General features: G+C 48.9%; 2 protein-coding genes across 23 annotated transcripts in view; one reads left to right on the forward strand and one right to left on the reverse strand.

Moving 5' to 3' along the window:
• Positions 1-17,180, forward strand: part of Mapt (microtubule associated protein tau) — a 102,173-nt gene extending 84,993 nt beyond the window's left edge. For 3 of the 15 annotated variants that reach the window (XM_070027669.1, XM_070027671.1, XM_070027670.1), the window contains 4 exons: positions 4,046-4,138; positions 7,444-7,525; positions 8,624-8,736; positions 13,070-17,173. In XM_070027669.1, the coding sequence (XP_069883770.1) occupies positions 4,046-4,138; positions 7,444-7,525; positions 8,624-8,736; positions 13,070-13,285 (504 nt within the window). In that variant the 3' untranslated portion in view covers positions 13,286-17,173. Of the gene's footprint in view, positions 1-4,045; positions 4,139-7,443; positions 7,526-8,623; positions 8,737-13,069 lie in introns of all 15 variants that reach the window. The other 12 variants (XM_070027675.1, XM_070027677.1, XM_070027679.1 and 9 more) reach the window with 8 other exon arrangements.
• Positions 17,181-24,019: 6,839 nt separating this feature from the next.
• Kansl1 (KAT8 regulatory NSL complex subunit 1) overlaps positions 24,020-27,391 on the reverse strand; it is a 147,395-nt gene continuing 144,023 nt past the window's right edge. For all 8 annotated transcript variants that reach the window (XM_070027689.1, XM_070027682.1, XM_070027685.1 and 5 more), the window contains 4 exons: positions 27,167-27,224; positions 26,850-26,962; positions 26,026-26,278; positions 24,020-25,819 (listed from right to left, as the gene is read on the reverse strand). In XM_070027689.1, coding sequence (XP_069883790.1) covers positions 25,592-25,819; positions 26,026-26,278; positions 26,850-26,962; positions 27,167-27,224 — 652 coding nt within the window. In that variant the 3' untranslated portion in view covers positions 24,020-25,591. The remainder of the gene's footprint in view (positions 25,820-26,025; positions 26,279-26,849; positions 26,963-27,166; positions 27,225-27,391) is intronic.

A 27,391-nucleotide genomic window follows, 5' to 3' on the forward strand; every position in this document is an offset into this window, starting at 1 on the left:
GTTAAAGCCCCAGGAATGGCACCCAAAAAAAAAAAAAGTAAAGTAAACATTTGTATGTTAAATACTACATACACACACACACACGCACACACACACACAGACACACACACACACACACAGGAGCACACACACACATCATACCTGCCAACAAGGGAACAAAAGAGGAAATTTCAGAGTGCCTTCAGAAATACAAAAACAACAGTGCAAAGAAACAAAGAAGAAGCAATTTTAGTAAGGAAGAAATTCAGGCGGAGCCATCAGTGCAGCTCTGTTTTTTGGTCAAAGAAATAAACAATTGTTATGACTTTGCATTCTGCTTACAAACTGGAGCTATTCCCGAGTGACCGCGGTAACAGTTCTCACTGTCCAGTGTGTCACGGCAGGCGCTGCCTTTGGGGTGTCATCTCTCGAAGGCCCTAGGAACTCAATTCTGCCATCCACACATTTTGGCTCTTTTTTTCAGAGTTGAGGACCAAACTCAGGGCCTTGCACTTGCCAGGCAAGTGCTCTTCCACTGAGCTAAATCCCCACTGCCCTGCTTATTTTACGGAAGGGCTAAGTGGATTATTCAAGATGAATGGCTGAGGCTGAGATCAACCCCCAAGTTTTTGACTCCTAGCCTTCCCCTGGAAAGTGAATCCCCCCTCCCACCCCCAATCGCCTAGAAACGACCAAGTGCATTAGTAAAAGCAGGCTAAGTAGCCAGTGGCAGTGGTAATGTCGTCACCTGTCTGCTCTCAAGCCAACCCCTTTAGAAGGCCATTTGGAGAACTGTGTTGAGAGCTTTGAGAATATTTTTAACCTTGGCCCAGGAATTCTACTTCCAAGGCCCTCTGCTAGAAAAATAATCTATACTGTTAAAAAAAAAATCCTCTTGCAGAAAGATGTTCGTGGGAGGCTATGGATGCTGTTTAAAATGGAATCGATGCAACAATTTGGCAACAAAAGGAACAATTCATGGAGTGGCATAGGACATGCTGTTAAAAGGAACATGCTATGAGAGGCAAAGGTGGGAGGATCACAAGTTCAAGGCTAGCCTAAGCTACGCTACATAACCAGACTCTGTCTCAAAAGCAAAATCAAAATGATGATGATGATGATGATGACATTTAGCCAAGTGTGGAGGTTTATATATGTTATTTCTAGCTAGTTAGGAAGCTAAAGTGGCTAGATCAATTGAGCCCTTAGGCAACATAGTAAGACCTCTCAAAGAGAAAAAGGCTGGGTGCCAGTGGTGAATACCCATAATCCTAGCTATGCAGGAGGCTGAGATCTCAGGATCAAAGTTCAAAGCCAGTGCAGGCAAGAAAATCTGTGAGACTCTTACCTCCAATTAAGCGTATGCGTGAGCGGGAGTGCGCATACACACATACACACACACACACACACACACACACACAAAACAAAGAAAAGAGGGCTGGGATGCTGGCTCAGTGGTAGAGTGCTTGCCTTGTATGCATGAGGCTCTGGGTTCTATTCCTCAGCACCACATAAGCAGAAAAAGCCAGAAGTGGTGCTGTGGCTCAAGTGGTAGAGTGCTAGCCTTGAGCTGAAGAGTTGAGGACAGTACCCAGGCCTAGAATTCAGGCCCCATGACTGACAAGAAAGAAAAAGAAAAAAAGAAAAGGGAAAAAAACATATGGAAGTGGAACTATGTCTCAAGTGGTAAAGCACTAGCTTTGAGCAAAAAAGTTCAAACACTAGTAAAGGTGCACAAGAGAGAGAGAGAGAGAGAGAGAGAGAGAGAGAGAGAGAGAGAGAGAGAGAGAGAGAGAGAGAGAGAGAACGCAGGTATTCAGGGCTGGGAATGTGGCTCTAGTGGTAGAATACCTACCTAGAAAGTGTAGCAAGGCCTTGAGTTCAAACCCTAGTACCACCAAAAAAAAAAAGAAAGCAAATATATAATAATTCTGCCATGTATATGTACATGGTAACAGTTATATACAATGGGACTTCAAGGAAATAGATCAAAACTCAACAGTGATTGTAGTAGGTTGGTAAGAAAACTGTTCTCTTGCCAAGTATGGTGGCTCATGTCTGTAAATGCAGTACTGGGGAGATTGAGACAGGAGAAGCTCTATTTTGAAGCCAGCTTAGGCTACAGTGAGACCCTATGTCAAAAAGAATTTTTTTACTTGTTTTTAATTTGTTTTCACCATCATAATGTCATATTTTCCAATGAAAAGCACAGTTTAAAAAATATATATATATATGAAAATGAAGCCAGGCACTGGTGGCTCACAACTGTAATACTGGTTCTTCTCAGGAGGCTGAGATCTGAGGATCGAGGCTCAAAGCCAGCCAGGGCAGGAAAGTCCATGAGACTCTTTTATCTCCAGTTAACCACCAGAAAAACTGGAAATGGTATTGTGGCTCCAAGTGGCAGAATGCTAGCCTTTAGCAAAAGATCTTGGAAATAGCACCCAGGCCCTGAGTTCAAGCCCCATGATTGACTAAATAAATAAATGAAAAGGTGGGTTAGGCATGTGATTCTGATTCCCAGGTTGTAATATTCAGACCAGTAAAATAAAGGAAAAGAATAAGATGAGTCAGAAGCTGGACTGGGGTTTTCTTTCCAGGCAGTTCTCAACCCGGCCCAGGCCATCTCAAATCTTCACCCACTGCTCACAAAGGTGCCGAAACTGAAACCTCAGTTGGGTCATATTGGCACTGCTGACTCTTAATTAGGAACTCTGGCTGGTAATTCTTTCCATCTGTGATTAATAAAAGCCAGGCCCACTCTTTCCATCCACGGAGCCGCGTGGGGTGGAAGATGTCATCCTGCTCCAGCTGACAAACGTAGACATTTCCAGCTTCTTTCCACACACCAGGTTGCTTGTTTTATAGCTGATAGGCAAATTTGGTAAAAACTGTTCCTCACTTAAACATTGATATCCCTACATCTTCTCCCTGCTTCCTAGAGAGAGAAAAACTAGAGTTCATCAGCAGTGCCGACCAGGCCCACACGGGTTTGCAGAGAATGGGGCTCTGCTTCCTTTGAGGGCCTCCTGGAATGGAGGAAGAGGGATGGGTGGGTGTTTACCCCACCTTCCAGGAAGCAGAACCTCTATAAGAGAAGAAACTAGCTGGGCACTGGTGGCTCACACCTGTAATCTGAGCTACCCAGGAGGCTAAGATCTGAGGATCACAGTTGAAAGCCAGGCCAGGCAGGAAATCTTTGAAACTCTTATCTCCAATTAATCACCATAAAACTGGAAATGGCACTGTGGCTCAAAGTGGTAGAGTGTTAGCCTTGAGCATAAGAACTCAAGGAGAGTGCCCGGGTCCTGAGTTCAAGTCCCATAACCAACCCAAAAAAGAGCAGAAATGATCTTTTTTCTTTCTCTTTTTAAAATTTTGATCCAAGACTGGAACTCCAACTTGGTACCTAATACTTTTGCTCATTGGCTGACTTTCTACTAACTGAGCTATGCCTCCATCCCCAAGAAATGATCTTCTCTGCAAAGCCATCAACGTGCATTCCACAAGGCTGGGGGTTCTCAACCCTGGCGGAGTATCACAATCTTGGGAACTTTTCAGAAGGACAGCAACTTAGATTCTAATCTGTCCTCAGTCAGAGGTGGAAGGAGTGTGGGGTTTTCTTTCCAAGAAAATCTACAGGTGTTTTCAGTGCCATTAGTCCCCCAAGAATGTTCCCATGGTCCTGTCAGGGTTCGAGCATGAGGACCCCGGGGACTCTGCTTACTCATAGATTTGTGTCATGGGGCACTTTTCCCACTCCATCCCAACCTGGTATGCGCCCATCTCTGACTTACAGGTGTGCTGAGACCTCCCTCATCACAAACCTTTGGCAAAGTGAACAGTTGCCTTCTGAGGGTCTGTTCCGTAGCCTCCATGTCAAACCTCAAGTTCTGATGACTTTTCTTCCTTTCCTCCTGAAGATCCTTCCCTTCACCCCCTATCAGATGGCCTGTGCCCCGGGCTCACTGCCCAGGGCCTGCCCCACCCCAGGTCAGGAAGCCCGAGTGGGCGCAGAGTGGATCTGGGTGTGGTTGTCACTCATCCTTTTTTCTGGCTATCAAAGGTGCAGATAATTAATAAGAAGCTGGATCTTAGCAACGTCCAGTCCAAGTGTGGCTCAAAGGACAATATCAAACACGTCCCGGGCGGCGGCAGTGTGAGTACTGGCTCACTCTCCATCCTCGTGCTGCGGTCTCCGCTTTGGGAAGAGGCAGGAGTGTGTAGACGTGCGAGACATTGCATAGAATAAATCTTCTCAGGCTCAGGACCTCCCCATGTCCCTAGGAAGAGAGTTTCCCCCCCTCCCCTGCCCACACAGGGGTCCAAGGTTCCCCGATTCCGCCCCCCCCATACTCTGGGAGCATGTGCTTGCTGAGGCAGAATAATCAAGATGATTGGTCCTCTCTGGGAATGAGAGTCCTCCTGGCCCAACTCCCAGGGTCCTTGTTTTAGTGGTGGACCACTCATGGCCCAGCACCTGTTCTCAGGAGCTGCACAGCCCATCTGAAGTTGGGCTGGAGACAGCGGCACCTGAGATCGGCTCTTCCCCATTATCTGGTCAGGCTACTTTAGATGGCTCCACGGTGGGCAGGTGGTGAGTGAATGTAGAGGCCTGACCGTCCCACCTCAAAGGCAGGATGGCCTAGTTGCCACTGCACTGAATCTCCTGCCCCTTGGGGGGAGGAGGGCTTCCTTAAGGCAGGTGTACCCAAGGGCAGTCTCCAGATGCAAAGAGCCACACACAAGTGCCACTGGTGATGCTTGTCTTTGGGCTGTTTATTGAAGGACTGCCTTTCACCCTTCTAAATTGTGTACCCAAGGACCCTCTGTGTCCTAAAGTGTGTGTCCCTGTGAGGTAATGGGCTTGGATAGCCACTTCCCATCTGCTGCCTTGATGAGCTTAGGGACACCTTGCTCCTCCTGGCTGGCCGGTGCTCACTAGACAGTGCTCACACCCTTAGGCTTCTCTCAGCAAAATCCTCATGCCGGGCTCTCTCGGTCAGCAGGAGATCCTTGAGAGCGCTGCTGTGGGGTGAGCTCCCTCTCTCCGGAAACCGCACGTCATGCCTCCAGGCCCAGAGGGTTTATTCTTGCAATGTACTGCTGCCTTGCACGCTGAGCCCTGAGCCCCCACTGCCTTCCGCCTCCAAGGCCTCTGGCGGGGCTGCTGCTTGAGCTTCACTCACTGACGCTTTCTCACTGTGTCTGCTGCTGAGTGTCTCTCCACCCCTCCCCTTGAGCGCTTGCCCACCCCCACTTGATCCTGCCCCACTGGCCGCCTCTTGTCTGTGGGCACACCTGTGGTTGCTGTTTGGACGTATTCTGCCCACTCTGGCCATAGGAGGGGAGGCCATGTGCTTTCTGCAGCTTGACTGCTGTATGGTCTGCTGATTGGGCAATGGGTCCAACCTCCTCCTTCAGAGAAGGATGGGAGGACAGAGCACAGGACAGTGTGACCACTGCCCCTGTGACAATGTGTAGCTGACAAAGCTACAGAGCCCAGGACACCTGGGGCTTCCTGCAACACGTCCTGCTCTGCGCCAGCCTGCGGGCTAGCTTATGACCTTGCCTAGAGCCACCAAGGCAGCCTGCCTGGGCTGACCCGAGGCATTGTCCTTGGCCATGGTCACTGCTGAATGTAGGAAGGCATGGCATTTTGGGGTGCTGGATCCCTGCCCTCCCCAGCGTGGAAGGGCTTCCCAGCAGGCCAGCCTCATTCCTTCTCCATCTCGCAATGTTCCAGCCTACTGGCTGGATTTCTCCCTACTCCTATAGCTGCTTTCCTCCCGCCCCCAGGGCCCACTGACCTCCATCTTTTTCTCTTCTTGCCATCTCCTGCCCCTGCTATACCCTAGTTCTCTCACAAGTGGCCCCATCCAAGGTAGGGGGAAAAGAATGATGCCCTGGTCACAAAGGCAGGAGATGCCCCTGCCCCAGACTCCCATCCACGCCAGTCCCAGAGCTCACAGCACCTCCCGAGCCTGTTTGCAGGCAGTCCTGCAAATTGCCTCCAACTGCCAGGTACCGGTGGCTCACGCCTGTAATCCTAGCTACTCAGGAGGCTGAGATCTGAGGATCAAGGTTCAAACCAGCCTGGGCAGAAAGTCCATGAGATTCGTATTTTCAGTAAACCACCAGGAAACGGGAAGTGGCCCTGTGGCCCAAGTGGTAGAGTGCTAGCCTTGAGCTGAAGAGCTGAGGGACAGCGCCCAGGCCCAGGGTTCAAGCCCCAGGACTGACAAAAAAAAAATGCCCCCTCCACCCCCATCCTGCCCAGATGTAGGCAGGCACCTGCACAGTGACACATAGGTCACACTCCTGTCTGTCAACAAATAGCAAGAGCCAGCATGACCATGCCCTGAAATAATGCGGAAGCCCTCCATTTAGACACAAGTAGAAATTCCTCCTCCTTTCTGCTGGCCTCCATGAGCCCATACTCACATGAGGTCCCCCTCTTTCCCTTCACGGTCACCTCTAGGTGACCTCACACAGGCTTGCTGTGGCTGGCTTCTGGGCTTCTGAGAGGTGTCAGTCAGTGGCCAGACATCTAGGACCTTCCTGGCAATGGTTTTATACAGACCCTGTCCTCTGTCAGCCTCCCCGCAGGAGAGCTGATTCCCCAGGGAAGGGTGAGCATGTGACCAGACTACATGCAGGACCCTTGGGCCAGCCTTGAATCTCAGAGCCAGCCCAGAGGCCTAGGCCTCCTGGAGCATCCTTGTCTGCTCCCCCTGGGTTTCTGCTGTGCACCTGCCCTGCCTGCTGGTGACGCTTCACTCCTCTGGGTAGAGGCTGAAATGTCCAGGCTAAGCCAGGTGGGTTAATGCTGAGTCGCAGAGCCTGCTGGGTCTTGCTTGCTGAGTGTCTCTGTTCTCATGTGGGTCCGGAGCTGTGGAAGCTTCCTGGATAGAGCCCACCGGTCTGTACCCAGCTTCTACCCTTTGAGGCCCATGGCTGCCTTGCTCTCGCTCTTCCCAGGACTTTGTTCAAAGGCTGCACGGACTGAGCACTCCTTCCTGTGTCTTCATTGAACGTGAGCTGTCAGTCTGTCCACAAAGGGACTACCATGTTTACATTGAAGTGTTTGCTAACAGAACGGCACTGCACCATGACCGAGTGTCCTGCTTGTCCCACAGTCCCACAGTCATTCTGTGATGACCCAGCTCCCCGGGGGCCAGGTCAGCTGAATTTAACAACAATGCATTTTTTCACCCTGACTGGGATACTGAGATGTCTTCTTCCTGGCCCTGACTCACACAGCTGCTTCTCATTGTGTTACACCCACAGTAAAAAAAAAACCCACTTTATTCTCTCTCTCTCTCTCTCTCTCTCTCTCTCTCTCTCTCTCTCTCTCTCTCTCTCTCTCTCTCTCTCTCTCTCTCTCTCTCTCTCCCTCCCTCCCTCCCTCCCTCCCTCCCTCCCTCCCATCTATATGTCACTCTCATTCTCTTTCATCTCCAGGTGCAAATAGTCTACAAACCAGTGGACCTGAGCAAGGTGACCTCCAAATGTGGCTCATTAGGCAACATTCATCATAAACCAGGTAGCCCTTGGTAGCCAGGATTGGGACAGAAAGGTGCTGGGTGGGCAGGGTAGGGTTCCTCCTTCAAGAGATGGTGTTGAGCATGGGACTGGGTGGGGGCGGGACGGGGGCTGGGAGGGACATGGCTGCCCCAGCTCACTACTGAGCATTTCCTGTCATCTCACAGGAGGTATGGAGGGGAAATGCTGGCCCCAGACCCTAACCCATCACTCTCCAGAAGACTGTACTCAGGGCTTCTAGGGCTGGCCTTGGGTCTTATTTGCCAAAGCCAAATATGTGGATGTCTCCGACCAGTACTGGGGACACTTCACAAGCTGCTCTACAGTATGAGACCTGAGACCCTGGTCATGGCCTTGCTGTGATTTTGTTTAAACAGAAGAGGAGGCTATTAGAGCTCTTGTCAGCCACTTACCCTTCCACCCCCCACCATCTTTCCAGTCACCATCTTTCTGCAGTGAGGAAATCTTCATCCGCACTGTCCCTGTGGCTGCTAACCACATGTGTCTGGCAAGCACTAGAAATGTGGCCAGTGCAGTAGAAGAGCTGTACTGTTATTTCAAGTATTTCAAGTAAATGGTCTAGGGGTATGGCTCAAGTGGTAGAGCAGCACCGGCCTAGCAAGAATGAGGCTTCATTGTTCAAACTCCAGTACTGTCCTCCCCCCACAGTAGACAGTGGCTGCCATATTGGACAGCATAAGTAGAGATTCTGAGTCCCAACTTAACAGGCCAGAGCAGGAACTTGCACCTCAGTTATCCCTATTCAGGATAGAGGTTTTTACTGAAACCATCCACCGCTGTGAAGGAGCAGGCCATCAGACCAACAGCCCGGCATGGTGGTGCCATCTTAGCCCTTGGTGGTAAAGGCAGGAGGATTGCAAATCCAACGTCAGTCTGGACTACATTGCAAGACCATGTCACCTGGTGTCACCCTCCAGAGCACCTGTGCCCCCAGCAGCCCCCGGCATTTTGCTCTGCAGGCTGCAGAACTTGTGTAATGGACATTAAGTTTACTATGCCACAGAAGATGTGATGTGGCGCTGTGTGTGTGTGTGTGTGTGTGTGTGTGTGTGTGTGTGTGTGCTGTGTTGTGTTTCAGGAGGTGGTCAGGTGGAAGTAAAGTCTGAAAAGCTGGATTTCAAGGACCGAGTCCAGTCGAAGATCGGGTCTCTGGATAATATCACTCATGTTCCTGGAGGAGGGAATAAGAAGGTAAAGGGGCGGGGTCTGGGGGAGGACACACTCAGATATGGGTATTAATGAAGTGGACTAGGAGGGTTCACTTTTCCAAAGGAGGAATGTCTGAATGGACTGGCTTGATCCACATTCTCAGCCACACCCAGCATCAGCCCTGGTGTTCCACAGACATCTTCTGGCAACAGACCTTCATTTGCATTTGGTTAGGATGCAATTAGAACAAAGCAAAGATGCCTCAGTCCCTGCCTGTCAGCTACTGGACCTGGAAGTTGCCAGCTGTTTCTAGTCTTGGGCAGGGGAGACCAGAGTACACGGAAAGTAGGAGCTTGCTCCCACTCCCTCTAGGCCAGAGAGGGGCTTGATTTTTTTTTTCCCCCTTGGGCTTGGAGCCTGAACTCTGGGCCTGGGCTCTGTCCCTCAGCTCTTCAGCTCAAGGCTAGCACTCTACCACTTGAGCCATGGCACCATTTCCAGCTTTTTCTGCTTATGTGGTGCTGAGGAATCGAACCCAGGGCCTCATGCATATGAGGCAAGCACTCTACCACTGAGCCATCTTCCCAGCCCCTGATTTTTTTTTTTCTCTCTTCTGTATAAATGCAGCCAGAGTGCCCCACCCATGCCTGCCTGCCTACTTGGAAGTTCTGTAGAAGCTCCCTTACTAGCCTTGGGCCAAGTTAAAGTTGGCTGGGGACTAACAGAGGGAGAAGGAATGTCCCAGGAGTGTTAAATCAGAGCAAGCCTACATGAGGCAGGGCACCACCCAAGGTGGCGCAGCTGGCCGGACCAGGCAGTGGCTGGCTTTCCATGCTGGATGACGGGGGAGTCCCCTACCCTGGCCAGTCTTCACACGTCCCCTGCCTGCCTCCACAGCCCCGGTGCCTCTGCCTCTGCCTGTGCACGTAAGAACTTGCCCATCTGACGTCTGTGCAAATGTCCCAGGGCATCATTTAGTGGAGAGAAACTTGCCAAGTGGCCATCCAACCTGGTACCCTTGGCACTGAGGGGAGCAGAAGGGCCCCCACATGGCCTCACGGCCTCTGGCTCCCCAGGGACGCCCCCTCTGGTTTCTAGAAGCCCAAGGCCAATTTCATGTGGAGCAGAAGTTTCCACCACAGCCCCACATAGGAGCCCTTCTTAGTACCTGGCTGTCAGGAGCAGAAAGCCAGATAAAAGGCTATGTGCCTGAGGGGCACAGGCCAGGACCCTGTGCTCTGCGGGGTTGGTGATAATTCCCTGCCTAAAGGCCAGGGTTCCACTATTTTCTTCCATCACCCACCCAAGGAGGCTGGGCCTCACAATCCTGGGGCATTTTTAATAATCCCCAGGCCTGGCCCCACTCCAGTGTGACCAGTCACTACAGTGACTTAGTGGGACTGGGGCAGGCCAGGGCTTTGGAGATTGTCTGCGTCAGGAAAGGCATCTGCTATACTGGGCCCAGATGGCCAAGGAAGCTTCCTGGGGTACAGCTCTAGGTGGGATGGAAGCAGAATCTTCAGATCCTCAGCCTGGTGGTCTTCAAAGAGTAAGATGGAAAGCCCTAAGAACTCCAATCAGAGCCACAATGAAGTCCAAGCTTCTTGGATCCTCTGCTTCTATCTCATCTTTGTGGTGGCCTCAGATTCAGTCCTCCATTTCCCAAGTTCAAAGAGCACAAGCACTGGAGCACAGCTTTGGCTATTCCAGGAATCTCGCTTTATTCTCTGTTGTTGTTGCTGTTGTCATCGTCATCGTTGGTTGTGGGGCTTAAACTCAGGACCTGGGCACTGTCCCTGAGCTCTTGTGCTCAAGGCTAGTGCTCTACCACTTTGAGTCACAGTGCCACTTCTGGTTTTTGAGTGGTTAATTGGAGATAAGAGTCTTATTGGGACTTTTCTGCCTGGGCTGGTTTGGAACCAGAATCCTTAGGTCTCAGCCTCTTAAGTAGCTAAGATTACAGGTGTAAGCCACCAGCACCAGGCTATTGCTTTAATCTTAAGAAACAGTTTTGTTTTTTTTTAAAAAAAACCATTAACATAAATACTCTCAATAATTCTCTCAAACAGCCTTTCAAGCACAGCAATACAGAAAGTGCTTCTTTTTAAAAAAGTGACCGCTCCTCCCAAAAAGAACATGCATGTAGCCTAAATGGGAGTCTGGGTTTTCTCTGTCCACATTCAAGGACTTGAGCAGAGGCTGTTCATCTGAGGCCCTCAGAGCCCTGAGGTTGTGTGGGAAAATGGCATTGCAATGTGTGTGTGAGTCTGGTCACACACATTTTTCTGGCTTTATCAGATGCTCAAATTGCTTAGGATCCAAAATAAGGTAGAGAATTCCTGTGTCTGCGTCCTTGGATTAATCAGTAGAGTAGTATATACACCCCCCCACACCCCCCCCCCCCCCCGCTAATGCTTTCTACTCTGGAATTTCCCAGCATCCTTTAGGACTCTTGGCTACATCTCTGTCCCTTTAAGAAGGGCTACATTGTATCACAGCTAACACCTGCCAATGCTGGGTGCAATTTCTGTCACCTGCAGATTATCAACCACTGACAAAAGAGAGGAAATGTGTGACTCATGGATGGCATTGGTGGCTGTGGAGACAACCTTTGATCCTTTTGAGTGTATGTGGCGGGGTGGGGGTTGAGCTCAGTCTTGTGTTTGCTAGGCAAGTGTTCTGTCCCTAGAGCTGTGCTCCCAACCACCAGCACTGTCATCTTTTGCAGTGATCTTTAACATGTTTGGTTGCAAGTTGATGATAATCTGTGAGGTTGGTGTGGAACTCAGTGCAGAAGTATGCTTAGTCCTAGGTTCAATCTCTCTCTCTCTCTCTCTCTCTCTCTCTCTCTCTCTCTCTCTCTCTCTCTCTCTCTCTCTCTCTCTCTCACATACACACACACACACACACACCATTGTATGCCCTTTGACCTAGCAACTTTATACTGGCATGTGTGAAATGATGTAAAAGTAAAAGATTGGAACCACCTAAATATCCATCCAGAGGGGAGGAGGTAAAGTTTGATTCATCTGCTGTGACGGTATATTAAGTCAGCAGCAAGAAGCACCAAGATGGGGGCTGGGAAGGTGGCTCAGTGGTTGAGCGCTTGCCTTGCATGCCTGAAGCCCTGGGTTCCATTACTCAGCACCACATAAGCAAAAAGAAAAAAGCCGGAAGTGGCGCTGTGGCTCAGGTGGTAGGCTTGAGCTGAAGAGCTGAGGGACAGCGCCCAGGCCCAGAGTTCAGGCCCCACAACCGGACCCAACAACAAACAAACAAAAAAAAGAAGCACCAAGATGTTCCGTGTACTGATAAGAGAAAGTGTTAAGTTTGATAAGCAAAGTACAGCCAGGCGTGGTGGTACAAGGCCTCTCATCTTAGCTACTGGAGGCATAGGTGGGAGGATCATAGTCCAAGGCCAGCCCAGGAAAAAACAGGAGACTTTATTTTTTTTAATTGACTAAAAGAAAAAAGCTGGGATTGTGACTTAAGTGCTAGAGCACCTGCCTAACAAGCATGAGGTCCTGAATTTTGGTTCCACCTCCCCCCCCAAAAAAAAAACTTGCAAACCCATGTGCATTGTTGTCATATGAACTAAGCATACATGTATGAGATATCTTTGGAGGATAAAAGAAATAATAGTCATTGCCTTTGATCAGGCAGGGTAGAGAAGGACTGTACAAATCCAAATTGCAAACAAAAGCAGCCAAGTGCAATGGCTCAAGCTACAATCCTGGGAGGCAGAGATTAGGGGTTGGGGATTTGATCTTATCTCAATCAGTGGCTGAGCACCACCTGTCACCTGTAACCTAGAAGCACAAATAGAAGTACTGTCTGGGATAGCCTGGGTATAAAATGGAGTCGTTTCCGTCCCCCCCCCCCCCCCCCCGTCTTTAAAAATAATCAACAAAAAGGGCCAGAGGTGTGGCTTAAATGGTAGAGCACCAGAGCCAGGCGCTGGTGGCTCACGCCTGTAATCCTAGCTACTCAGGAGGCTGAGATCTGAGGATCGCGGTTCAAAGCCAGCCCGGGCAGGAGAGACCGTGAGACTCCTATCTCCAATAAACCACCAGAAAACCGGAAGTGGCACTGTAGCTCAAGTGGTAGAGCGCTCGCCTTGAGCTGAAGAGCTGAAGGACAGCACCCAGGCCCAGAGTTCAAGCCCCACGACCAACAAAAAAAAAAAATGGTAGAGCACCTGCCTAGCCAGGGCAAAGTCTTGAGTTCAACCTCTCCTCTCCCCCATACTGACAAAAAAAAAAAAAAAAAAAAAAAAAACCAACAAAAACCAAATCAGCTCCCGCCGAAGGCCAGCCTGGCTGTTGGGGAGATGGCAGAGCTTTCCCTGGCACTTCCCCTCCGCTTCTCCTTGCAGATTGAAACCCACAAGCTGACTTTCCGTGAGAACGCCAAAGCCAAGACAGACCACGGGGCAGAGATTGTGTACAAGTCTCCTGTGGTGTCCGGGGACACGTCTCCACGGCACCTCAGCAATGTGTCTTCCACTGGCAGCATCAACATGGTAGACTCGCCGCAGCTCGCCACACTGGCCGATGAAGTGTCTGCCTCCCTGGCCAAGCAGGGTTTGTGATCAGGCCCCTAGGGCGGTCAGTAATCGTGGAGAGAAGAGAGAGTGAGAGAGTGTGGAAAAATAAATGAATGATCTGGCCCCTCGCCCTCTGCCCTCCCCGCTGCTCCGCACAGGGCTCGCCCGCCGGTGTCACCTAACCTGCTTTTGTCGCTCGGTATTGGGACTTCAAAATCAGAGATAGGAATAAGAGCAAATTTCATCTTTCCAAGTAGATTGGTGGGCTAATAATAAAATATTTTTCCAAAAAACAAAAAAAATCGTGTAAAAACACGGCCATGCCCAACATTTCTTTGGGCAAATTCTTTTTGATCCTTTTGTGTTTTGTTTTTTTTCTTTTCCCCCCTAAGTATTAAGAGGGCGAAGGAGAGGTTCTGAAAGCTGTTTCTGGGGAATTTCAAGGGACTGGGGCTCCTGCTGCCCCCCGCCCCCATCCAGGGAGTGTCACGAACAGCATCAGCCACACAACAAACGATTTGAAACTTGGTGTGTTCATGGAGCCACAGGCAGAAGATGTGTGAGTGTGAGGGGTGAAGTGGGGGAGCCTGAAGGGGGGCGGTCAGGGAGGAGCAGATGAGAGGGGAGGACAGGGATATGGAAAGGGGCCCTGGGCCCTGCTGAAAGTCGCAGAAAAGGCTGCAGGGAAGATGACTGGCCTCTGTCCCCACAGCATTGTCTACCTGCTGTTGGGGTCCAGGTGTGCTGTAGGCCGCGGCTGTCCCTCCTCAGGAGGGTGGTCACTGGAGAAAGGGACAGTGGGCAGGAGATGGAAGGCGGCAGCCTGTGGATCACTTCTGTGGAGAAGATGGAACTTGACCTTGTAGATTATTGGCCTCTCCCTTTTTGCAGTGGGGGGGGGCTCCTGAGCTGAGAGGCTTCCCTCCACCCCCACAGAAACCCCGTTTTACTGAGTTCTGAAGGTTGAAACTGCACGATTTTGACCGTGTCACAGACCTGGGACTTTAGGGCTAACCAGTTCTCTCTTTGTAAGGACTTGTGCCTCTTGAAGGGGATATCTTTCTTTCCCAAGCCTGGGCCTCTGGCACCTCCAGAATGTCCAGGATGGGGGTGGGGGTGGGGTGGGTACTAGGAGGCGGGTCCCAAGCCTCCCATCCCTCCCACCGCCACCACAGCCCCCTCTGCCTGTCCTGCTGTGCGCATGTGTCTGCTGTGAGCCCATTCACTGCCATACCTCTCACTCTGTCTCACTGTCCTCTGAGTGCCCGGCTTCTTCCACCCGACTCATGGCCCTTGGTGAGACACGGGCAACACCCACTCTACACTAAGGGCTGAGATTTGAGGGAAGGCAACATTTCATCACAAAGGGTTGGAGCTCCATCCTGCTCTTAAGTTCCCTTATCCAATCTGTGTGCCTCTCACATTGAATCTCTCTCCCCTGACCGCCCATCATAGATAGGAGCCAGGGCTAGGCTTGGTGTTGTGGTAGCCTTTTCCTCTCAGGGCAGCTCCCTTCTTGTGCCGAGCCAGCAGCAGCAGATCAGGTGTCCTGGTGGCCAGCACCAGCACGAGGACTCACAGATAAAGACTCCCCGGGGCAGAGCCCCCTCCACCCCCTGCTTCCACCCCAGCTTGCTTCTATTCAAATCCACATGCATAGAATCGACCTTCCATGCCCAGCTATGGGACATGCCCTCAAATAGTTCTTCGCCCAATCCCAGCGGAAGCGGAAGCGGTGCTGCCTGTCCTGCTGGAGCAGCTGCACATCCACATAGATGTGGCCCTTTCCCCCTGTCCACGCCCTGTCGCATTGTAGTTGAATTTGTCTGTTTACATTTGGCTTCACCAGAGTGATTATGATAGTGAAAAGAAGAAAAAAAAAGATGCATGTACCTTGAAATGTTTGTAAAGAGGTTTCTAGCCCACCCTGTTGCGGGGAGGCGGTTCTGGATCTTTCTCACCCCTACCAGAACCTGGCTAGGACTTGCTCGACAGCAGATTTTGACATCTGAGGACTCAGCTGTGAAGAAGGCCCGAGCACAGGCTTGCCTATGTCTCCAGCACGGAGGCCTCCAGCTGCCCCCAAAAGCGCTCTGTTAGGGCAGTCTGTGGCTAGCCTGGTTCGCAACATGAAGATGGTCCTCTACAGTCACAGCCTCAAGCCCACAGCAGCTCTAAAAGAGAGTCTTATCACTGTATTGCAAGAAAAAGGACACCAATGCCGGCCAGAAGAGCTGCAGCCCCCCCTCCAACCCCCCCAAGCACCATGAGCCTGTGGTTGTGGGGTGGCATTCTGGGCCTCCCCACTGGAGGGACTGGGAAGGACTGCCCAGCATGCACAGACTCCAGGTGTCTGGGCTGTGTGAGGACAGGGGACCAGTCAGGGGACCCATTTAGTTCCCAAAGCCTTCGCCCACCCCCACTGACCTACAACAAGCTTTATTTGCTGCTACTCGGAAAGTGAAATCATCTTTGCAAAACCCAGCAGCCTCAGGCCCAGTTCTACCACTTCTGCTATGGGTACAGTTAGAGAGAGCCCTGGGCATGGGGCAGAGCTCTCCTTGCAAGGAATTGTAGGGGCCCCAGAAACTTTCCATGGTGAGGTTCCCCACTGCCAAGTCTCAGCTGTCCTCAGAAAGGAAGGAGTTCTGACGGGGAGAGGAGGAGGAAGTATGGCTTAAAAGATTTTGACTGATTTTTCTTGCACCTCATTTCCCCCCTTCTGTAATTCCAGTGCCGTGTGTGTATGGAGGGCTTTCTCACCTCCCTTGTGGAATGGGCTGTTCGGGTCAACCCAAAGGCCGTGGTTTCGGGTGGTCAGGTCCGTGCTGACTGACTGCAAAGGGATGCTTGGCTTGTGACTGTAATGGACAATCCTCCCCCTGGGGCTGGGCATGTCTCTCCCTCCATTTTCCCCACTCCAGAGCCATTGGCTCTGGGTGGCTAGATAAGGCATATTATGACTGGTTCCTTCAAACTGTCTATTCACTTTAATAGTTCCATTTAAATTGACTTCAATGGTGAGACTGTATCCTGTTTGCGATTGCTTGTTGTGCTGTGGGGGGAAGTGGGGAAACATGTAAGATAGTTCATATGGGTGGGGTGGGGGGCAGTCTTGGAGTGTAGCAAGTTCAGCTGCCTTGTAACCCTTTTCAGGATTCTGACCATGTTGGTCGAGGGAGGTGATGTCGTGGGGCTTTTGCTGCTCTACCCCTTGCAGAGGCAGCTAGCTGGTTCCTGCCACATCCCCAGCCCAGTACAGCCACCCAGCTTGTAGAGGGACTTGACCCCTGGTTGCTCTGGCCTGCTGTCTGTGTCCTGGGCCCACGTCTATACCTCCCTGAGGCCCTGGCACTCTTCCCTCTAAGCTACTGGCACCTTAGTATCATACCTTTCCCACTGGCTGTCTCAGTCTGCATTTCTAGTAGCTGTGAGGATGTATCACACCCCTCACCTTTGTTCTCCAAGTCAATCAAAAGGTGGGGATGTGGGTAGAGGTGGTTATCAGCTATTGGTCCGTGGCTTCATGAGCCTTTCAAGTACTTCTCTCCAGTTCTGGAAAGGGTTATCCTGGGCACTGATCAAGTGTCTTAACTCCTCTTGGACTTAACCTGTATATTTGCCGTGCTGGGCAGGACCACTTCCAGCACTTGCAAGTCCCAAGATGTCTTTGGTAATTTTGAGGGTGGGGGGAGGGACATGAAATCAGCTTAGCTTAGCTTCCTGTCTGTGAATGTCCATATAGTGTATTGTGTGTTTTAACAAATGATTTACACTGACTGTTGCTGTAAAAGTGAATTTGGAAATAAAGTTATTACTCTGATTAAATAAAGTCTCTTCTATACATGAATTCCAAGGACAAGAAGGATTCCCAATTTCTTTTCTACCTTTAGAGAAATCCAGAGCAGTAAATGATAGTACTGTTTAAAAACTACATCTGAAGCGGGGCACTGGTGACTCACACCTGTAATCCTAGCTACTCAGAATGCTGAGATCTGACGATTGTGATTTGAAGCTAGCCTGTGTGAGACTCTTATCTCTAATAAACTACTTAAAAAAGCCAGAAGTGGTAGAGCACTAGCCTTGAGCACAAAGAAGCACAGGACAGTGCCCAGGCCCAGGTTTCAAGCACCAGAACTGGAAACAAAACAAACAACAAAAACCCTACATCTAGCCCAGTGCCTGTGGCTTATGCCCGTAATCCTAGCTACTCAGGAGGCTGAGATCTGAGGATCGGGGTTCAAAGCCAGCCCAAGCAGGAAAGTTCATGAGACTCATCTCCAATTAACCACCAGAAAAAGCTGGAAGTGGCGCTGTGGCTCAAGTGGTAGAGCACTTGCCTTGAGCTGCAGAGCTCAGGGACAGTGTTCAGGCCCAGAGTTCAAGCCCCACGACCAACAAAAATAAACAAAAACCTACATCTGAGCCAGGCATTGGTAGCTCATACCTGTAATCCCAGATACTCAGGAGGCTAAGATCTGAAGAACACAGTTCAAAGCCAGCCCAGGCAGGAAAGTTCATGACTCTTCAATAATCTCTTTTAAAAAAAAACCCAGTAGTGGAGCTGTGTCTCAAGTAGTAGGGCAGTATTGAGCGAAAGCAGCTCAGGGACAGTGCCCAGGCAGAAACACACACCCACCACCTCCACCACCACCACCACCACAAAGGAAAAACATAACTGGACAGAGCCTGCTTCCCAGGGGTCCCTGGCTGGAGGCTGAGCCAGGGGCCCAGGACCGGCCGGGACCCCACGCAGCCATTATCCCGCAGACATAGGGGCACTGGCGGCTGAGAGCTACCCGCATCCTCGCCCCCCGCGGCGATGACTTTGTTGGCAGCTGTGGCCTCTCGAAGCCCCGCGGAGGCCTGGCGGGGCTGCCGAGGATGTGGCGCCCTTGGGCGGCAGCGGACACGGCGGAACCAGGCGAGGATGGCTGAGGCTTTCCAGGGCCCGAGGCCGCAGGAGGCCTGGGTAGTTCTCCAGCACGCCAGGCCGCAGAGCCCGCCGATCGGGGCGGGTGTGTGTGCGTGTGCGGGAGGGGATTGTCCTCCCTGCGGCTCAGGGGGAGACCTCACCCCGCGACAGACCTCCGACGGCCCTAATGGTTCTTGAGCGGAGCCCCGCACGGCGGCCGGGCACGGCTGGGCCGGTGCCCGCGGAGGAATGGTGGGTGGAGCGCCCCGCAGTGCCCCCAGTGCCCGCAGGCCGCCCTAGGCCTTGAGTATGGCCCGGCCGTGGAAAAGCTGCTCTCCACTCGGCGCAACCTTGTAAAAGACGACTCTAGCTCTGCCGGATGCGGCGAGGCGGCCGCGGAGGACAAGGCAGGGGCAGAAAGCCACACAGGTGTGCGTAAAACCCACAGACATGCCTTCTGGAAGTGACTTTGGATGGTGATGGCTAACCACCTCCAGGGCGGGACAGCAGGAGGGCCACTCCTCTGGGTGGAGGTGAAACGGAAGCCCGCGAAGCAGCTGGGAGCGGAAGCCATGTTCCAGTGACAGCCACCCGTCTGTGCGCATCTCCTTCCCCTGGCTGTAGACACAGCTGACTGTGCTGAAGTACCTTTGATGTTCTCAAGAGCCGGATGGAGTAGGAAAATATCACGTTTTGTAAAAATGTCTTTTTGTTAAAATTCTTATGAAACGTATTTTTGGGGGGTGGGGTGGATGGTCAACCCCTTGAGTTGTAAAGCATGGTGCTTGTGCCCTCCTGGTTCCCAAGGGAAACATAAGGAGAGCCACACCAGTGCTTACAGTAAAGAGTAACACCCCATTTTGTTTTATTGTGTACTTATATAAAGGACAAAGTAGTCCTAACTTACATCTAGTCTTTCTAGATGCTAGACAGGTTGCCGGTGTATGACAAAAAATAGAATTAGTAGGCTGGGAATGTGGGTTAATGGTGGGGCGCTAGCCTAGCAGGCACGAAGCCCTGCTGGAAGTGGTTCTGTGGCTCAAGTGGTAGAGTGCTAGCCTTGAGCAAAAGGAGCTCAGGGACAATGCCCAGGTCATGAGTTCAAGCCCCAGGACTGGCAAAAAAAAAAAAAAAGAAAAGAAAAGAAAAAGAAAAATAGACTTAGTAGGCTGGTAAACTTTGTATGTTTTGTATTAAAATTCCTAGAAAAGGTCTTCCAAATATCTAGGCATTCTAGCCCACTGGGTAGGTGGACAAAGGTTCTAGAATGCTTGCATTTTGAAGACAATTTTCAGATTATAATGTGATACATGTGTGTAGTCAGTGAAGACTGCTGTGTATATACATATAGTGGGCGAACTGAGTCCTTACTTGAGAACATCTAGTCTATCTAGATGTTTAGAAGTGCCCAATGTATGTTAAATGTAGAGGTAGTAAAATATCACTTTCTAGATATCTAACATTCACATGAAATGCCGTCATTAGGAAATTGAATGGGGAAACCAACTCTGTGAGCACAATGGCAGGTACTGCCTGCACTGTACTCGTTCATTGGTTTGGAGGAGGTAGAGGGGAGCAACTGCGAAAGGTAATATGTTAGTGAGTTCATACCTGGACATTCACAGATGCCATTTTTCTGTATTGTGTACATTTTGTTTTGCTGTGTATATACTGTTTATATAATAGACAAATAAAGTCCAAATTTTGCAGCATCTAGATTCTAGAGGTTAACGAGGTTGCCAGTGTATGATATTTTGTGTACTTTGTATTGACATGTCATTGGAAAGCTTTTTCTTTGTAAATGACATGTAGATATGAATATAACTGTCTAGTCTAAACATTACATATACCTGTACTTGTCCGCTGGATTGAAGGCAGAAAGAAGGAATTGAGCAGGGAAAGGCCCAGGGCCAAAATGGCCACACTTTGAAGATAACCTCAGATTATAACCACTGCTGCATGTTCCAGGAGCACAGCAAGCAAGTTTGGGTATGAAATAGCCAATCCTAGGTATTTAGAAGTGCTTGGTGTACTTAAAAGTACAAAGAGAAACAGGAACTGGTGGCTCACGCCTATAATCCTAGCCACTCAGGAGGCTGAGATCTGAGGATTGTGGTTCAAAGCCAGCCTGGGCAGGAAAGTATGTGAGACTCTAATCTCCAATAAACTACCAGAAAAAACTAGAAATGGTGCTGTGGCTCAAGTGGTAGAGTGCTAGCCTTGAGCTGAAGAGCTCAGGGACAGAACCCAGGAAGAGTTCAAGCCCAAAGAGGGGGGAAAAAAAAAGGTACAAGCAGACTAACTCTGTAAATAGCTTTGCAAAACTTGGGGAAATACCTTGTTAAGAAATGGAGTTGCTAGGGGCTGGGAAGGTGGCTCAGTGGTAGAGCGCTTGCCTTGCATGCCTGAGGCCCTGGGTTCAATTCCTCAGCACCACATAAGCAAAAAGAAAAAAGCCGAAGTGGTGCTGTGGCTCAAGTGGTAGTGCGCTAGCCTTGAGCTGAAGAGCTGAGGGACAGCGCCCAGGCCCAGAGTTCAGGCCCCACGACCGGACCCCCCCCCAAAAAAAAAAGAAATGGAGTTGCTAGAGGCTGGAAAGATAGTTTGGTGGTAGAGTGCTTGCTTTGAATGCATGAGGCCCTGGGTTCAATTCCTCAGCACCACATAAGCAGAAAAAGCTGGAAGTGGAGCTAGCCTGAGCAGTATACTGTCTGCACTTTTTCACTGGATTGAGAAGGGTAATGAAAAAGAAACTGCTGCAAAATATTTTATTAGTGTGTGCAAGATAATTTCAGCTTATCCTTTACCCTGTATGTTATATACATTTCATTTAGCTTTGCTGTACTGTACTGGTGTATAGACTAGACAAATGAGTTCTATTTTATAATGTCTACTCTGTAGATATTAAAGAGGGGGCCAATGTATGACAAAGGAGCTAATAAGCACACATATACTTCATGTTAGAAAGACTATCTTCTGAAAAGGACTATGTACCTGTATCAAGAGTAATACTGGAGAGGACTCAAGAAATGAAAGGTTCTGGGCTAGAATGCTCCCACTTAGAAGATACTTTCACATAGAATCATTGTTACATGTGTGTGGTTTATTCAACACTACTGTGTATACAGTGGACAATTAAATCCTTATTTGAAGCATCTGGTGTCTCTAGATGTTTAGAAGTACTCACAGTATGTTAAAAGTAAAGGTAGTGGGCTGGGAAGGGACAGAGGTGGCAGGGACAGTTGGGGGAGGAAATGTGCAAAGAGCAGGCTATCTTGTGACCATTGTTGGTCTAGACCATTGTCTAGACTTTGTTCTATATATTTTAGTTAATATTGCTAAGTATTAAGGGATAACACCTAATGACAAAGTAAGAAGTAGAAAATAATCCCTATAAATGTCCTTTGCTTAGTTTTTAGGAAAAACTCTTCTGGGAGTGAATTTTGTTGTAGACAGAAAAGAGGAAGAGGAAGGTGAGGGATGGGCTCTTTGTATCTCCACATCTAGCATGTTTGGTGAAGTACTTATATTCATACACAAAGTTCATTATTTTAGGACATCTAATCTTTATAGATGTTCTGGGTTGACAGTGTATGGTAAAAAGTAGAGCTAGCAAATTAACTAACTTCTAACTATCTGTTAGAATCAACACATCCATCTTGGATTGGCACCTCTGGGCAATGGAGTCAGGATTTATTTAGAGGCTGGCAGCAGAGGGAGGAAGAGGAAGCCTGCAGGGAAAGATGTGTACAGGCACAGATTTACACATTTTTTTGGAAAATCAGTCGTGGGTCTTGAACTCAGGGCCTGGGCGCTGTCCCTCAGCTCTTCAGCTCAAGGCTAGCACTCTACCACTTGAGCCATAGCACCACTTCTGGTTATCTGGTGGTTAATTGGAGATAAGTCTCACAGACTTTCTTGCCTGGGCTGGCTTTGAACCACAATCCTCAGATCTGTCTCCTGAGTAGCTAGGATTATAGGCATGAGCCACCAGTGCCTGGCTTCAGATTTACACTTTACTGATGAGTCACTGATGTATATGGTTCTAGTTGCACCCATAAGGATACATATACTTAGTAGAAACATACTTTCTTAATATTTTAATAGTATGCTATACTACTAATGAACTTAGGAACTGCTTAGTTTATCTTGCTTTATATCTCATTTTGAACATAAAGGAAATGCAGCAGTATCTTAATTGTAATTCTGCCAATACTTTTGTCTAGAAACCTGTTGCTGTTTTTGTCTTCAGTGAAGTTTTTATCCCTAAGATTTTTTTTTTTAACCAGATTGAGTTGGTATAGTATTCATGTAGCTTTTGGGATTTTGAATTGGTGAATTCAGCATGACACATACCATACTATCAGTTACCTAAAAAGGATTGGTGTGTGTACATGGAGGATCTAGACATGTCCAACTGAACTGCCTGTGGTAGTAATACTTTGTTCTTTGCTCATGTTTTCTGTAATGCATATGTTAAATACAGGTTATTTTTTTAAAAGCCTGAAAAAAAAACTGTACAGCAAAATTAACTACATCTTTCTGAGGCCTGGGAATTCAAATCTGCTTATTCTGGTTTAACCAAACCATATTATCCTGGTCCAACTCAAAAAAGCAATCTATACTTTGTGGCTGACCTCACAATGCTGCACTGTCTGGAAGAGTCATGCCTCTACATTCAAACCTTAGGAAGTTGGGTAGGTATATGAGATCTTTGCTTCCTAGGAATTATCTAGGTCAGAGGCTAAAGCAGAAAAACCAAGATTGTCAAATGAAATGGCCAGGATTATATACATCTTTCCTTTGGAACATTCTTTGTAGGCTGAAGAGGAGTTCAACTAACCTAAGATAGTGATGGCAGATGGTAATGCCACACCACAAAATGGAAGAAAAACAGTAACTTGTTTAGTAGTTATGCCAAGCTCCTTAGATTTTCTCCTTTTCATGTGTATGTGTTGTTTTACTTGGGTCTGAATTCAAGGCCTCACCTGACTGGCTAGGCAGGGTGTGTCTCTACTACTAGACAAATCCCTAGCCCTTACACACAAGTTTCAGAAACTGCTAGGGTAGCAGCCTCCCCATTCATCTTGTACAAAAGAAATCAGGCCCTTATCCCTCTCAGAAGAAAGACACTGATCTCAGGGTGGCAAGACAAGAACGAACCCAAGGGCTATGAATATCATATGCATTCTATAATTCACATTTACCCCAACTCCAGAAAAGCCCAGTGGTAAAAAATAAAAACTCCATTAAAGAGCAATTTAGAAGAGGCATAAGAGTGCTTGCCTAGCATACATGAAGCCCTGGGTTCCATTCCTCAGAACCACATAAACAGAAAAAGCCGGAAGTGGTGCTGTGGCTCAAGTGGTAGAGCCCTAGCCTCACTAGAGAAAGGAACAAGAAACAATGAATTATTAAAAAGAATGAAAAGTAGATGGCCACTGGGTGCTAGTGGCTCACATCTGTAATCCCAGCTGTTCAGGAGGCTGAGATCCAAGGATTGTAGTTCAAAGCCAGCCTGGGAAGGAAAGTCTATGAGACTCTTAGCTCCTATAAATTACCAAAAGGCTGGAAGTGGAGCTGGCTCAAGTGAGTGTTAGCCTTTAACCAAGCCCCAGGACCAGTATGCACGCATGTACACGTAGTGCTGTGTTGCTGTCTCCTTCCAGCACCCGACATTAGCAAAAACCACCAACTCCTCTCTGGTGACTATAACATACTACTACATTCCCACAAGACAGAAGGGAGACTTTTGAAGGTTCAAAGTCACAAAGTCCCGAAGAACCAGTCTAGCAGAGCTTGCTCTGAAGCTGCCACCACTGCCATGTACACCAATATGCCAAGAAAGGCCCTGACACACAATGTTCTGTAACTTTTTTTATTATTATTTTTTTCATTTTTTCCTTCTTTTTTTTAAGCACTAGTCTGTGCTTTGCGAACAGAATCAAGACATTAACAAAGATCAGCTTCTCTGAAGAAAAGCATTTCTATAGAACAAAGACAGCTACATGTTTCGCTGCCATTACACAGCTCAAAGCAGGAAAAGAAAATATTTACAAAATACAAGGTCTTTTAAATTTTTTTTTACAATGCTAAAAGGGTTATTCAGAATTTTCAACCTTATAAATAGAAGAAGCACTTTATGCATAGGGATATGGTGCATTATTATTGTTTAAAGAAACAATGACAAACCTTTAAACTTACAACAGAAACAAAAAAAAAAAATCACTAATGTTGAAAATTGTGAAAAAACCCCAACCATTAAGCAGTTTGTCTACTATTTTTATACGATTACAAAATGGCAGGAAAAAAAAAGTCCTTCCCCCCTCCCCCTTTTTGGTGATGAGATTATACATGAGACAGGCACGAGGTTTACACAGGAGGGCAATGGGGGTGATAGAAACCACAGCTAGGACCAGACAGTGTTTCATAGGCAAGAGGAGTAAGAAAGGGAAGGAGCCTGAAACTGACAGGGAACAGGGGATGCAGGAAACAGCCAAGTGAACCAGTCAGTGAAAACAATGATCCAGGAGAGATGGCACGCACTTCCCTAACCCCCATGTGCAGGGCAGTGGGGAGTGGCTAAGCAGTCCTAACCATACCTTCCATAGATCAGGATAGGTACTAACTACATTCCAAGTGGACTCTGTGTGTGTGCGCGTGCGTCACACACACACACACGCACACGCACGCACACGCGCACACACACACACACACACACACACACACACACACACACACACACGTGACATGGAGGGAGCAGTAAGGGAAGGAAAGGAGGGAGCAGGATGGGGGAACCTGAGCAGCTGCAGGTTACTGCAGTGAGTCAAGACAGAGATGACCAAATGTAGATGAAAGGGAAAATATGTCAAGGTCTAGGTGACAAGGGGAAGCCTTTCTGCCAGCTCAGAGCCCCATAAGAACAACTGGTAATTATGGCAAAGAGGTCCTGTGGGCGGCTTCAACACAGACCATGGAGGATCCAGCCAGAGCTGAGCCAAAGCCATGGATGGCAGGGGAGGGTAGGAGCTCCAAGCGCCCTTGCTCCATCCTGTCCTTTGCTCAACTGAAGCTTTCCATGCTGCCTATTTGGCCAGTCCACCCAGCCCACAGATTTAAGGGAGAGGATAATCATCTAACATTGGGAAGTCCAGTGATTCAACAGTGCACAGATGTGCCAGGACCAGGCCTACAGGGTCTTATCCTGAACTTCTGCCAACTGGAGGAAGTGCTCAGGTGTGTGATAAGAAAACATGAAAACAAACAAAGCAAAAATCAAAACAAGAAAAACAAAAAAACCAAAGGAGGGCCTAAGTTCCTTAAATTCACTAAAAACTGTGAAAATTTCCGGCATATGATGTTTGAATATCAAACGCAGAGATTTCTGAAGCTTTAATGCCAATAGTAGTGAGTCTGTTTAGATTCTCATCTCCCGCTCATCTGTGAGTTGGGCGCTGGGCTGTGACTGTTGTTGTTAGATGCCGACTCTTGAGGGGAACAATGGGAGGCGAGGTGGGTGCCACCTCCATCTCCCGGCCAGTCTTGCTGCCTGAGGAGCGCCGAGTGCAACGGGCTGCCCGTTCCTGTGCATCGAGCTGGTCCTCACATTCTGCCTGGGGACTGTACGCCAGGGGGAAGGTCCGTCGTTCCCATGGCTGGACAGACTGTGGGCAGACAAGTGGCTTTGGTAAGGACACAGGCCCTGCCTATTTCTTGTCCACAAGATCTTGCCATAAAACGTGTGGATTGGAGCCCACAACCAGTCTATGTAGAGTTCTTAGGGACAGCCCAAGGATGACCTTCTCCATACTTGCCACCCCTCTTCCCACCTCACCAACCCTATGCAAAGGCAAAGGTGGTTGTCACTTACCTGTTCATCCAGCCCCAAGTCTGGTGTGGAACAACGGGTGTCTTCACTGGTTAAGTGTCTCAAAGCGTCCCGAGCTATAGGGGTGAGGGGTGCCGAGTGCAGTTCTGGGCTAATGGGGCTCCTAGGGGACTGACCATGGGAGAATTCTGATAGAGAGTGGCCACTACTGACATCAGGGGAGGCGGGCTGTGGGGTGGAGGGGTTGGCACTGCCCAGCTGGGGGGTGGTCCGGCCGTCTGATGACCTATAAGACCTGTATACCAAGGAACGCAGATGTGAGAACAGCTGGGTAATAGAGGATTACTGAATGTTCATTTCTGGTGGTAGGTTGGGAAAACATGAAAAAAAGCATCCTTATGCTAAAGGATACTGACTAATACCAATACTGCTTTCTGAAGATCCATTTCCTTCCCCTTCTGTTCATATAGTTAGGTACATATGAAATCTAATCTCTGGCACAATACCTAATAAATCCATGGGGTTAGGGAAACTGGTTCAGACTTTGAAAACTGTACTCAAGATAAATGGAGATGGGGGACAGTTCTCTGAAGTGGGATCACAAAACTAGTCACTATCTTAACCTCTAAGGCCTTCAAGTCTCATCTGGCTAAATCATGACATATGACAGGTGTCACAAGCAATGTCTACAATTTAAGAAAACTGGACAGACAACTTAGGGAGGAACTAGCATTTAATTACTTATAGTTCCACCTCTTTTCCTCTTTCATGTTCAACTCGCTCATTCTCAGCCACTGAGTAGCTGAGTATAAAGAGGAACCAGAGGAACTAGTGGACACAGGTAAGGCAGGCTCTGGGACTGTTACCTGCTGCCCCGTCGCTGGGGTGGCACACTTGTGGTCCACAGCCATCGTGCCCTCTCCATCTCCTCACATTTGGCATGTAGAGCTGCAAAGGCAGCATCGGACAGGTCTTCAATCTGCAACAGAATACCTTCCCTGATCCTGTTTCCCACAGGAAGCTGGGTTGAAGAATAGGCAGAGTAATTCTAGAACAGCCCCATCCCATTCCAGACTCTTCCTGGTCAGGCCAGGAATACAAGGAGCTTGTACCCAACACCCACAAATCTTTGAGGCATCTTGATTTTATGTACCCATGTGTGATCCTCAGAGTTGACCTTTACCTCCTCATTCTCCTCATCAGGATTCCCCTTCAGAGACTGAAGATCAACTTCCCGCCAGCTACAAAAAAATAAAAATAAAAAATCATGAGATGAAAGGCAGGCTAGCCTGGGATAGGCTATTCCCTATTAGTGCTCAGCCTCACCCTTTGCAGCCTCTAAATGGGGCTCCATACTTTGATATCCACAAGGGCCAGAAACAGAAATAAGCTTGTTGTTGGGGTTGGG

The sequence above is a fragment of the Dipodomys merriami genome, unplaced genomic scaffold (genome assembly GCF_024711535.1).
Source record: "Dipodomys merriami isolate MVZ:Mamm:240054 unplaced genomic scaffold, mDipMer1.0.p SCAF_19, whole genome shotgun sequence".
NCBI classification, from domain to species: domain Eukaryota; kingdom Metazoa; phylum Chordata; class Mammalia; order Rodentia; family Heteromyidae; genus Dipodomys; species Dipodomys merriami.